At 37.7% G+C, this 13,080-nt stretch overlaps 1 protein-coding gene across 1 annotated transcript in view; it reads left to right on the forward strand.

Moving 5' to 3' along the window:
* lyn (LYN proto-oncogene, Src family tyrosine kinase) overlaps positions 1 to 12,480 on the forward strand; it is a 33,413-nt gene extending 20,933 nt beyond the window's left edge. The window contains exons 9-13 of the mRNA XM_014004470.1: positions 2,020 to 2,202; positions 3,341 to 3,417; positions 3,602 to 3,755; positions 8,519 to 8,650; positions 11,358 to 12,480. Of these exons, the coding sequence (XP_013859924.1) occupies positions 2,020 to 2,202; positions 3,341 to 3,417; positions 3,602 to 3,755; positions 8,519 to 8,650; positions 11,358 to 11,560 (749 nt within the window). The 3' untranslated portion in view covers positions 11,561 to 12,480. The remainder of the gene's footprint in view (positions 1 to 2,019; positions 2,203 to 3,340; positions 3,418 to 3,601; positions 3,756 to 8,518; positions 8,651 to 11,357) is intronic.
* The last annotated feature ends 600 nt before the right edge of the window (positions 12,481 to 13,080 follow it).

Below are 13,080 nucleotides of genomic sequence, written 5' to 3' on the forward strand. Positions count from 1 at the left end.
CCACCATACCCCAGGTACTCTTGGGGAACCATAAACTGTCAAAGAGGTTCAAACTTCTCTTCAGGGACTACTGGATGCTGTAGGAGACACCAGGTACTCTTGATTTTTTTTACTTGAAAAACATAAATGCTATCAGCAAATGCTGCATTTGTAAATTTTACGTCAACTACACTGCAAAAACTGTCCATCTTACCAAGTTTTAAAATCTTATATCCAGCCAAAAAGTCTTTTTGATCTTGTTTTGAGACTGATTTACTAAACAAGAACTGATTGTGTAAGAAATCAAATTAAGTCAAAATTTTCTGCCAATGGAGTAAGAAAATTTTACTTGGTAAGATTCTTGAAATACGTAAAAATTGAGTCAAATCAAGTATTTCAAGAATCTTACCAAGTAAATTTTTCTTACTCCTTTGCCAGACATTTTTCACTTAATTTAAGTCAAATTTTCAGACTAACAAGACAAATAACACGTTCTCAAAACAAGATTATTATTCTTACACAATCAGTTCTTGTTTAGTAAATCAGTCTCAAATAAGATCAAAAAGACTTTTTGGCTGGATATATAAGATTTTAAAACTTGGTTAGGTGGACATTTTTTGCAGTGCAAGATGCATCAGGACATTTGGAGTTTCCCTAAAATCTATCCAGTGGTTCATGAGATAATTTGCTAACAGACAGTTTAATTCAGTGGTKAATGTCAAAGTTTTTCAAAACAAATAATCAGTCTGCATTCAGATTATAAACTGAGGATGACCCTGAACTACTACCAAACCAAATTTTAGCTCAATATCYGGAGAACTGACKGAGTTAGACATTTCTGTCTTGGCTGAAGTCACTGYAGCGAACAGCTTGAATTGAGTTCATTTCAAATATAAATTAGTTGTAGACGTACATCTATGATTACCTGAGAGTTTCATTCAAATCTATTTCAGTGGCTGGTGAGATATTTTATTGACAGATAGAGAAACACAGATAACATTATAATGATGGTGATAATTATGAGGATTTAATGCTCTGCTCACCTGTGTTGCACTTGCAAAGGTGATATCACATGTTGCTAATGCTCCATGATACTGTATCAATAAAATGCACCAGGAAAAAAAATACTTTAATGAAATGGGTAAAAATAACACTGCTTCTCTTGTCAAAATAAGTAAATAATCTCAGCTATATTGGAACAGAAATGAACTGTGACCTTAAATCAGCAGGACTTTTTATTAAAAGTAGCTTGTCAGCCAAACTGATCCTCATGGAAACATGGAAAATGGAAAAGAGGTTCATTTGTCAGTCAGATTTATCTCTTTATCTATTTTTGTTGACATGTGTTGATCCACCCACTCTGTTTTATCTGTACGTTTCACTGTTAAAGAGCTGACATCTTATTGGTTTGTAAAGTTTGTTAACCCAAAACTCAACATAAYCCAACTCACCTCCATTTGTAGCTCTTTTTTTTTTTACACAATAACACTGGAGACTGGATACTAGTCATACTACTGTTGTATGCTAGCTTGTATGGCACCAAAATAAAGTTTCCTAGCTCAAATATTATTCAGTTTTGCAACTGTATTTCATGTGTTCAGATTCAGTTTTGTAATTAATCTGCCTCCATACAGACAGAGGCAAAATACTAGAAAAAAGCCTTTAATGTGTTTCTCACAGTAGATTTTTCAATGATCCTTGCTGAGACACACACTCATATACAGTAATGGATCCCATTGCATATTTTGGATGCAGACARGCTTGTTTTTAGCTTTCAGAGTCACGCACAAGTGTTTCTGAGTGACRTTTATAGTCATTTATCCCTCAAGAATAACCCTGCCACTACTTCCTCTTATCTGCATTTCCCACATTGGGTTTTAGTGTCAAGGTTCTATAGTTAAATTTAAAAACTGCAAGAAAACAGAACTGTAGAGTACTAGTTTTAGGATCTGGACACAGTTTGCAAAGTTTCAGAGTTGGCCTTGTTACTATGTTTTGGTAATGTTTTCCTCTTTTTTCTCTCACTTTTTGTTCATTAAGCTTATTACAACAACTCCACTAAAGTAGCCGTGAAGACGTTGAAGCCTGGCACTATGACTGTAGAAGCTTTCTTGGATGAGGCCAATGTGATGAAGACATTGCAGCACGACAAGCTGGTTCGGCTCTACGCCGTCGTCACCAAAACAGAACCCATCTACATCATCACTGAATACATGGCCAACGGTATTTACGGTGCACTCTGTTGCTATTGATGATGTCATCAAGGAGAGAAACTGAGTCATTGAGTCAGAACAGGGCTGAATGTGCTGTAAGGTCTTCTGAATATGAAAATAGATCATCTGAATCGTTTTGAAGTGGTTTAATGCAGAGACATTATCAGTAGTCAGTATTTTACCTGCAGTGGGCAGAAGTCTGAAACAATCTTAGTGTTTCAAATCAGAGAGAAATCTCATTGACGAATGAAGAAATAGCCTGTCTGAATGTAACCAAATTTAAAGTGGATTTCTGACCTTTTTCAAACAACTCAAATCTTAAAGATTCAACTCAGCTCAAGTTAAATACATTTTATTGTATTTTGCACTGCCTTACTTTTCACCACAACCTAAAAGGTGACCATGATGTGCTGATTTGTCAACTGTTTGTTCAAATGAAACAAAAGAAAAGAATGTAAACAAAAGAAGTTTAAATAATTTTTCACCAGGAATTCTTTTTTTCCCCCCTTGTGGCTCATGAAGGTTATATTAGCATCAAACATTAAAAAAAGCATCTGTTTTGTTTTCTTCATCTGCTTCTGTTCTGTCCCTGGTTGTCTTTGTCTCCTGGGAGTCCAGGACTCTAATGGAGAGGTTTAGATGATACAGTTAACATTCCGAAGACATTGCAATTGATTGGACAGTAGAGTGTGGACCAATGAATATGGTCAGATATGATCTTCACTGAAAGTCAAGAGAGTTTCCCATAAAAATTCATTCAATACAGCACTGAAAACAAAATAATGGATTTAAAAGAAATTTTTTTTTTGCATAAACTGATATCAGGTTTTCACAGTTGGAGTTGTTTTAACTTGATAAAATTTTGCTTTAAAAGAGGACCCAGTTTAATCAGCTGTTAGCGCGATTCCCTCATCAGAACTTGTCCAGATTGACATAATTTACCCTAATTAACCTTACAAGTAAGATACAAACCCCACTTTAAAAATCTGAACTATGCCTTTAAAGAAACAACAAAGCAACAGTAAGTGCTTAGTGAAAAACACCTGGACATCTTGTCTTGGTTCTTTAGTGACAGTAAAACACAGCACACTGGTGCACACAGTCTCACACCTACAGACTAAAAGGTTTTTGTTTTGTCTTGTCTGTAGGAAGCCTTCTAGATTTCTTAAAAAGCGACTCAGGATGCAAACTGCTGCTACCCAAGCTCATTGACTTCTCAGCACAGGTGACTTTTTTTTCTTCTGAATGTTTGTTATGTTGAATTTTACATTTAACTCTCCTCATATTAAAGAAAATTATGTTACATCACTGTTTATTATAGTTTCCTACTGTTTCATATTTTTTGGTTTTCAGGTAATGTTGCAAGCTCAGACTCAACAATCCACACTTGTTTCCTTGTTCTGTTTCAGATAGCAGAGGGCATGGCATTCATCGAGAAGAAGAATTATATTCACAGGGACCTGAGGGCTGCAAATGTTCTGGTGTCTGACAAAATGATGTGCAAAATAGCTGACTTTGGCTTGGCAAGAGTCATAGAGGACGACGAGTATTCTGCCAGAGAAGGTAAATGTTGGGAACAGGATGTAGTTTTTGTGTTGTGTAAAACTTGATTTTATTACAGTTTTTATTGATTGCTTTGACCTGTTTGAAGGAACTGGGAACATCTCAGTCTTCTTCATCACCATCTCAGCAGAGCAGAGGACACTTCTTGCAATGTGTAAACCCATTCTCATTGGACTGGCACAGTTTTCACACCCTTTTGCAAAACAGTTAATGCTGATGCCATTCAAGAAGTCCAAACTCTGTTTTAGCTGTGGTTACAGAACAGAAACCATCTGCTCCAAGCTCTTAGAAACTCCCTGATCAGTATGAAATCACCGAAAGCACCTGTTTGACACTTCTTCTCAGAATTTTTCCATTTGCAATCAGCCTGTGTTGTTCTCTTATACTCATAATATAGGCCTACTATAGATTTTTGTTCTTTACTTTAAAAGATTGATTTTATTTACCTAATTTCTCACACAGTAAAGGCTTTTATTTTTATTTCCATGTATTCTCTGTGGGAATATTTCATTTGTCAGGCACAGTCTGAAAAAAAGAGTGTAATCAATAAAATTAGCATCAAAGCACACCTCCTTCTGGATGCATGTTTTGCAAGAGTGCAAATTTGACTACAAACAGCACTGGCATGTAGAGTGTATAGTCATAGGCTACAATGACAAGCAATGGTGCACTGATTCACACGAGTGCTGTATTTTGTTGCCCATTGTGTAATGATTGATTGGAGGTGCTCATACATTGTGTCAAAGTTGAGTTGTTTGAAGGCAAAATTTGCTTTTGTTCCATATTTTAAATGTTTTGGCACAGTTATTGCCTTTTGCAGACAAAATGTGTCATTTTGACCACCGTGTCAATGTTTAGGCCTCTGCGTTAACTGTTTTGAAGATGTGGATTTTGAGTTGACGGCTGCGTGAAAGCAACCAATAAAAAACTGTAATGAGTCACTTTCCTAGCTGGCTGTGATGAAATGAAACAAAAAACTAAAGCACTTTTGAAAACAGTTGGGTGACAAGCTTTGTCCCTTGTGGTTTTATTTAAATAGTTTTCCTTTCAGTAGATGTCTGATATTACCGCAATGGTCAGTTCTTCTGAAAACCACAAATTGCACTTCTCTTTGTTCTCATGTCAGGAAATGATGTATTAAAGTAGCAGTTCAAGATTTTTGAAGAGGAGTTTATGGTTTATGGTGAGTGGAAATGAATAAGAAACCTACATAAGTGGGGACCCCATAAGTGGAGCAATGCTCTCCCCAAAAAGACATTGAGTTTTATTCAAACCTTCGTGTCCCTCAGATGAAGGAGACAAGGTTAGAAACACTCAGTGTTCTGAGCTTCTCTGTATCTATAAATGGGTCTCCAAGAATTTGTTTCCTTTGACTGCTCAGAGCCAGGCAGTGGCCTAAGTAGTACAACGAGGTCTCTAAATCAATGCCACAGGCATCACATAGACCATTGTCATGGAGTCCCATCACCATTTTGTTCTGGTTGAGCAGGTTGTGCCAGGTTGTTCAGCCAGTGTATTTAAAGTTTTCGTCAGAGTGATGAGAGCTTTCCCAAACCTAAGATGTGGCCGTTTTTCAGTTCCTGTGCCTGTCTACAATCCTTGAAGGGGGTTTTGTATTAAGGCTATTAACAGTTAATGTCCTGATGCATGCTTAATAATTCAGGTAGAAAAACCAAACAAAATACAGTTGAATCCTCTGGACAGGTTCTTTGTTGAAACGTTTCATCTTTTATTCAAAATCCTTCTTCCGTCTAAGGCAAACCCAGTGTTATGTGCAGGACCTTCACATAGTGGGTCAACCATTTTGAAGGTGACACCAAAAACTGGTTGTTCACATGCAAAAGAAGGACCATCCGCCTAACAATTAGTAATTAGTGCCCTATTGGCTGCTTGTTGTTCACAGAAGGCTGAGTTATACTCCTTCTCTAGGATGAGAACATCATCATTCCTTGAAGAGTGATTGCTGGCCTGTAGATGAATGTAAACTGCAGAGTCCTGGCCTGGGGTCGGATTTATAAAACTGGCGTACGCACAATTTGAGCCCAGAAACTTGCATACGCCACTTTTTACGCCAAGGTTGTGATTTATAAAATCTAAACTTGACGTGAAAATGTGCTGTGCCTCACGCCAGCTTTGACCCATTCATACGCTCATTTTGGAGACGTGAAACTGCGACACAGATGGTGAAGTGAGGAATTAGAGCCACACTGTGTAATGATCACTGTCAGAGATTTAATTTACCTTCAGAATCAGACTTAGATTTTTATTCAACTTTATCATCAGCTTTCTTAACAGTAATATTTATGCTTCTGCTGCTGAGCCATGAGGACCTTTGAAATAAAAAAACTTAAATCTTAAATAAAAGTTCCCGTGCGCAACTCCATTCATCTGCTTCCTCCTCAGACGACCCTGACCCACAGACCCCTCCCTGACCCACAGACCCCTCCCCGACAAGAACAGCAGGACAGCAAAAGTCACGCTTTGGATACACATGCAGGACGCATCCACCTCGCCAGTGTGGATGTTATAAAACTTCACGTTTAAAGTCTGTATTTGTCACGCGTGCTCGCGGGGGAGATGCGTGCGTGTGTGTATGTGCGTGGGGCGGGGGCGTCTGCCGCGGATAACAGAGTAGGCAGGAGGGGGAGAGGACGAGGAGAAGAACGGTGGACTTATTTCTAAATTTATCTGACTTATTTAATTTAATTTTTATTGTTTTTATCGTCCTGCAGGCTCTGAGGGAAATTTAATTTGAAGCTGAGTTTTTTTTAAATAAAAATCCTTAGATTACTCTAAAGCAAAATGAGGGAAAATCTGTGTCAATTACAGACATTCTGTTCACGTGAGCAGCTGTCAGTCAGCACCTGTCAWCCTCCAGACACATGACGGAACGTGTCTGAACCAATCACTTTTGTTGGCATTGATCAGCTGACTGATTTAAATACATCTTAACATTCATGAGGTACTTTGCATTGACTGTTTATGGTTGAATGTGGGCGTGTAGAGGGTAGAACCTGAGGCGGGACCTCGTGCACAAACTCTAACGTGCGGCTGTGATTTATAAATGAAAGGTACGCAGAAACATGCGTACGCACAGTTTTATAAATCTGAAATTTTTTTGGCGTATGCCATTTCCGCCTTTTGGCCGTACGTTCACTTTTAGTATGGTTTCCACGCAATCTTTTATAAATGAGACGCCTGATGATGTAGCTCTTCTGTGCGGAGCCATCCTTTAGGCCAGTGGCTGATTTGTTTGCCCGATGTATAAATGATCACAGTCTTCCTGGCACTTAACAGCATACACAACATTACTCTGTGCTGGGGGACCGGATCTTTGAGGTGAACCAGTCTCTGCAGTAATGTATTTTTGGGTTTGAAAGCCACTGGGACATCATGTTTAGAAAATAAACTTCTCAGTTTCTATGAAACTCACCTAACATACGGAATGACCTCTGGTCTGGATTTGGGGTCCTCCTTTTCACCTGGTGGCGAGCTTGAGTCCTGTTTGCAGGGCCTGCCTTGTGTGGGTTTTTTTCCTTCTTCCTGGCTCCTGGGTTTGTGAGGACACTGCCTGCTCTGTGATTCAGTCTTGATAACCTCTAACTTGTTTGGACTTGCAGACTAGCTGTTAACCCATCCAATACGTTAGAAGTAGTCAGTATTTTTCCAAGGTGAGATTGTTAAAAAGCAATGTGATATTGGTTGATCATGAATTGTTCTCTTATTTCTTTACTAACTTACACCAAATGCCAAATAGTACCAGTGTGAGCTTCAGCAAAAACCTACATTAGTAACCTGAGTCCTGACATACCTACATTTAACAGTTTCAAAAATAATGCACCTGTTTAAATCAGATTTCATAATTTGTGCAAACAAAAATACATTAACACTGTTGACTACTGTGTAGGAGTATAAAACGAATTCTAAATATCTCATGAACAAATAAAGAAGCTGTAATAACAAGAAAAAAATAAAGAATAAAACCTGTTTGGTACAAACAGGAATCGTGTTGCCAACCAACTAAACTAAACCTTTGCAGGCAAAAAAAAAAAGAGTTTAAAAGGCCCAACGGTCACTCAAAAGAGTCTCTGAAGTCTGCAGACATGAAGAATAAAAGCCTCGGCAAGCACTTTACCTGGAAGGCCTTTATGATGGACATGGGGCTCATTTTAAAAAAGTATGATTTATACATCCAGGATATCAGCTGCAAGCTGCACTTGAATAAGCCTTCAACCTGTAAACAGCTGTAATCAGTTGCTCAAATGTCAAGTCATGTTTAAACAGGGCAGCTTTTGTGCAACAGGCCCCAGCTTGATAAAAACAACACTAAACAAAAACATGGCTGGGTTTGCCAAAAGGCATTTAATAACCTGGCCTCGGTTGGCACAGTCCAAATTTAACATCTGAATATATCTTTTTTGTAACAAAATGTATGCTTAACAAAACCTGTTCTTCCTTTGTTTGTATGGGTAATAATTTAACTTCATAACAAAACAAACAAAAAAATGGAATTGCTTTGAAGTCAGACATCTATTTCGGTCATAAATGAAACATTCTTGATCAGTGATCTGAAACAAGGAGACACTGAAACTAGAGTGACAGGAGTTAAGAATGTATTCGGTTATAAAAAACGGAAAGTAAAACTTCCATGAAACACATGACGGGTGATACAGGTGTGTGAGACTATGTGGGAGTATGGGTTATTTATGAAAGTTAAGCTAACTGTAAATAACATGACATTTTTTTCCTTGTCCTTATTTCAGGTGCTAAATTTCCAATTAAGTGGACAGCTCCAGAGGCCATCAACTATGGCAGCTTCACCATTAAATCTGACATGTGGTCCTTTGGTGTCCTTCTTTATGAAATTGTCACGTATGGGAAAATCCCCTACCCAGGTACATACACCACATCTTCTGCATCTTCTGAGTTTGAAAAGAATTTATGAGTGCACTAACTAAACACCCACAAGGGATGATTGGTCCAATTTGGATAGAATTTGATAAACATGAAGACCAGTGTGGTTTGATTTACAAAGAGCTGCCTTAGAACGAGAACAAATAGGCAGAAGTGGTGACATCATGAATGCGGAGATGCCAGAGCATCCAACAGTCGATCAAAACAACCAGCAGACACAAAAGGATGCCTTAAACACTCGTTGGACAACAGTACCAGCCTTTGATGAAGTTGAAGGGTCACATTATAGGTTTGACATCTGGGCCTGGCATCTGTATGCAGAGAATCTTTACAATACCTCATGTCATCCCAAAGTTGTCTCAATGACCGTCATCGGCAGCAGGGGTAATTCTAGGATCTAAACTTTTGGGGGGATTGGCCCCCAGCAGATTTCTAAATCTCACTGTCAATTTACATACATTCACACGTAAAATAAAATAGTTTTGTCCAATTAAAAAGGTAACAAATATACATTGAATTTTAAACTGCAACTCATAAAAGTACATCATACCTGCAGTGCATACACTGCTTATAACAATGAGAAACACATGTTCATGTTAACAACTGTACAACAAGCTAAGGAGTGATGCAGTCCTAGCAGAGTCTGGAGGCATTGGAGATAAATGTTGGGTCTACATTATTATCTGGCCAAATCCGTTATCCATTTAATCTCATTTTGTCATTGTAGTACTGTCAGTGATTTTTTAAAAGCTTTCTCCGTAATTTTGACTAAATGGACGTCCCACAAACAACATTATTTCTGTTATTCTTTTTCAAGGGTTGCAAATGACTTCATATTACAGTTTTTATTGATTGCTTTGACGCAGCCGTCAACTCATTATCCGCATTTTCAAAACAGTTAACGCAGAGGCCTAAACATTGACACGGTGGTCAAAATGACACATTTTGTTTGCAAAAGGCAATAACTGTGCCAAAACATTTAAAATATGGAACAAAAGCAAATTTTGCCTTCAAACAACTCAACTTTGACACAATGTATGAGCACCTCCAATCGATCATTACACAATAGGCAACAAAATACAAAATACAGCACTCATGTGTGAATCAGTGCACCATTGCTTGTCACTGTAGCCTATGACTCTGTAGCTTACATGCCAGTGCTGCTTGTAATCAAATTTGCCCTCTTGCAAAAAAATGCATCCAGAAGCAGATATGGTTTGATGCTAATTTTATTGATTACATTCTTTTTTTCAGACTGTGCCTGACAAATGAAATACAGTTTTTACTGATTGCTTTAAYCYGTTTGARTAAACTGGGAACCTCTCAGTCTTCATCATCACCAACTCAAAAACAATCAATAAAAACTGTATTCCAACAGAGAATACATGGAAATAAAAATAAAATCCTTTACTGTGTGAGAAATTAGGTAAATAAAATCAATCTTTTACAGTAAAGAACAAAAATCTATAGTAGGCCTATATTATGAGTATAAGAGAACAACACAGGCTGATTGCAAATGGAAAAATTCTGAGAAGAAGTGTCAAACAGGTGCTTTCGGTGATTTCATACTGATCAGGGAGTTTCTAAGAGCTTGGAGCAGATGGTTTCTGTTCTGTAACCACAGCTAAAACAGAGTTTGGACTTCTTGAATGGCATCTGCATTAACTGTTTTGCAAAAGGGTGGAAAACTGTGTCAGACCAATGAGAATGGGTTTACACATTTGCAAGAGGTGTCTTTCTTTAAACAGGTCAAAGCAATCAATAAAAACTGTAGTTGTGTATTGTTCTTCATCCAACTGGTACGCTAAATGATGCTATTAAGCACTGCCCTCTAATGGTTACATTCATTTCCTACACAGCATTCACATTTTTTTTTTTCATTTTAAAACTCTCTGAGTCCACCTCTTCACCTTAAACCAGGGGTCCCCAGACTTTTTCCTGTAAGGGCCACATAACTTTTCCCTTCTCTTGGTGGGGGGCTGGAGTCAGTTTGTAACAGAAAAAGTGTGACTATTGCAGGAGTGCCTAAATGTAAAAAWTTATTGTTTTCCAGAAAGCACAATCAAATAACCTCTCTGGGTTCTTCACAGTATGTATTCTGCTGAGCTAACAGTCCACTTTDTAGCTTTGAGAGTTTGTTTGCTCGCATTTGGTCTTGCAAGCTACTTGTCTTTGTGACGGGATTCATAGTGTCGCTGCAGATTGTATTCTTTGAAAACCACCACCGCCTCTTGACAGATGAACAAAACAATAATTGTTTGTCCACTGCAGCTTAAATGCCCTGCATTCTGAATCAATTTTTCTCTTACCTAATCTTTTCACCATTATTCCGTTCTCTCTTTGAGAGGGGCGGGCTTAGGATTTTTTTCTGGGGGTTGCCAGATAGGGGCACAGACTGCAGAAGGGTGGAACAGAAWGTCACGTTATATGCGTGTATGTATGAAATAATTACTAACTAATAATAGTTAAAAACAGTTCATAACTAAGGAACATTTTATTGCAAAAGTCCAACTTTATAATCAAATACAAATACACATATATGAAAAAAAAAYTAAATGCTCTCTGGTATTGTTCTGGGGGCCGGACCAAATGGGGAGGCGGGCCGGATGCGGCCCGCGGGCCACAGTTTGGGGACCACTGCCTTATACCGTCATACATTCATTCACTCTGTTTCTGCCTTGTTTTAAGGTATGTCCAAAGGAGAGGTGATATCGTCGATTCAGCGTGGCTACAGGATGCCACGGCCCGACAGCTGTCCCCAAGAGCTGTACGACATCATGACGTCGTGCTGGAAGCACCAGCCTGAGGACAGACCCACATTTGACTACATACAGAGCGTTCTGGGTGACTTCTTCACCGCTACAGAAGCACAGTACCAACAACAGCTATAGTGCTGACAACTCAGAGAGACATTTTATACTGGCTCCACGTTATGATTAAAGCTACTTCAGACGAGTAGATTTCTTTGTTTACATGTAAAACAAATTATTTTTTTAATCGTATGTTTATAAAATACTTCTCCGTTTTAGAAAACGCTTCTTCAGAGCATCTAAAATGTCACTGTGACGTTTGAGGATTTATGTTTGAGGTCATCCTCAAAATTCCTAATCCATTAAGCATCAAAACAAAACAAAGAACGCTGTAAGTATATGTGGTTGTGTTTGAATCTTTTTTTTTTTACACTAGAACCACATATCTCATATTTCATTTGTTGTAATGTCTGAGCAAATAGCGGACATTCTGTTGTACATTTCATTTCTTGGAGTTATTCAAATTACTGAGTTTCCTTCTGGAAGCTGATATTTATACAAATTTTAGCCTTTTTTTGAGCTGAAACATCAAATAATTATTTTTTTTGGAATTGCTCTTTGCATTTCTAAAGAATATATTAAATGCGTGAAAACTAAAAATGTGCACAAGTTTACAATGATCTGCTTAACATTTCAGAAATTATGAATAAGCTGCTCTAACACTGAGGCTCCCAGCTTCTTGAAGCATTTAAAAATTCTACTGTTTTAAGCGAATAATGAACTTCATCTGTTTTGTCCACCAGAGAGCTTTTGATCACCTCTGGGTCCACTTCATATTGAAGTGCTGGATAGCTTTTTTTGTGTTGCTTGTTTTGGGGGCAAAAAAGTATCGAAGCTTTTGTCTTTATATTATTGTTTCAATAACCATGTTTGCTTTTTATATTAAAATTTCTAATATATTAAGAATGACTTGATTTCAAATTAAATGATGAAGATTTTGAGCGGAATGGTACTTGTTGTTGTGTCCACTATTTGAAACAATAAAATGTTTTTCATTAAAACATGCTTTAGTATTTGAATAGGAAATTTGTATGAACTGAGTGAAACTGGTGTATTGTATTGTATTACATTTAAAAGTTAAGAGAGCTACATCATCAGGCCAGGATATACAAACTAGACTTTCAGCTGTTCCACTTTCCTCCTCCATCTCACTCCAGCTACCTCCCTTGCCTCTCAAACAGTAAGTAAGTAAAGTTTTATTTATAAAGCGCCTTTCACAGAAATATATTCACAAGGTGCTGTCATTAACAGCATAAAAATGGTGGAAAGAATAAAATGAAACAGTAAAACAATTACACATAAGCAACGAAAATTGAAACATCAAATCAAGAATTAATTTCTAAAATTGTAACTCAAACACAAGGTCAATGCAGGGCAAAAAAATACAATAATACACAAAAACATAATGAATGCGGGAGAGAAGAATATGGCGTAAGTTCAATRATAAAAACAAACAGATTGGCGAGCATTTACAACGGAGGTAGRCTGGCATTAATGGTGAAATGGTTAGCTAAACGCTTGAGTGAAAAAGTGAGTTTTTAGGAGWGTCTTGAAAGAAACAATATTATCAAGGGAGCGCAGATWMAAAGGGAGTTCATTCC

This window comes from Austrofundulus limnaeus, unplaced genomic scaffold, assembly GCF_001266775.1.
Source record: "Austrofundulus limnaeus strain Quisiro unplaced genomic scaffold, Austrofundulus_limnaeus-1.0 Scaffold24, whole genome shotgun sequence".
Classification (NCBI taxonomy): Eukaryota; Metazoa; Chordata; class Actinopteri; order Cyprinodontiformes; family Rivulidae; genus Austrofundulus; species Austrofundulus limnaeus.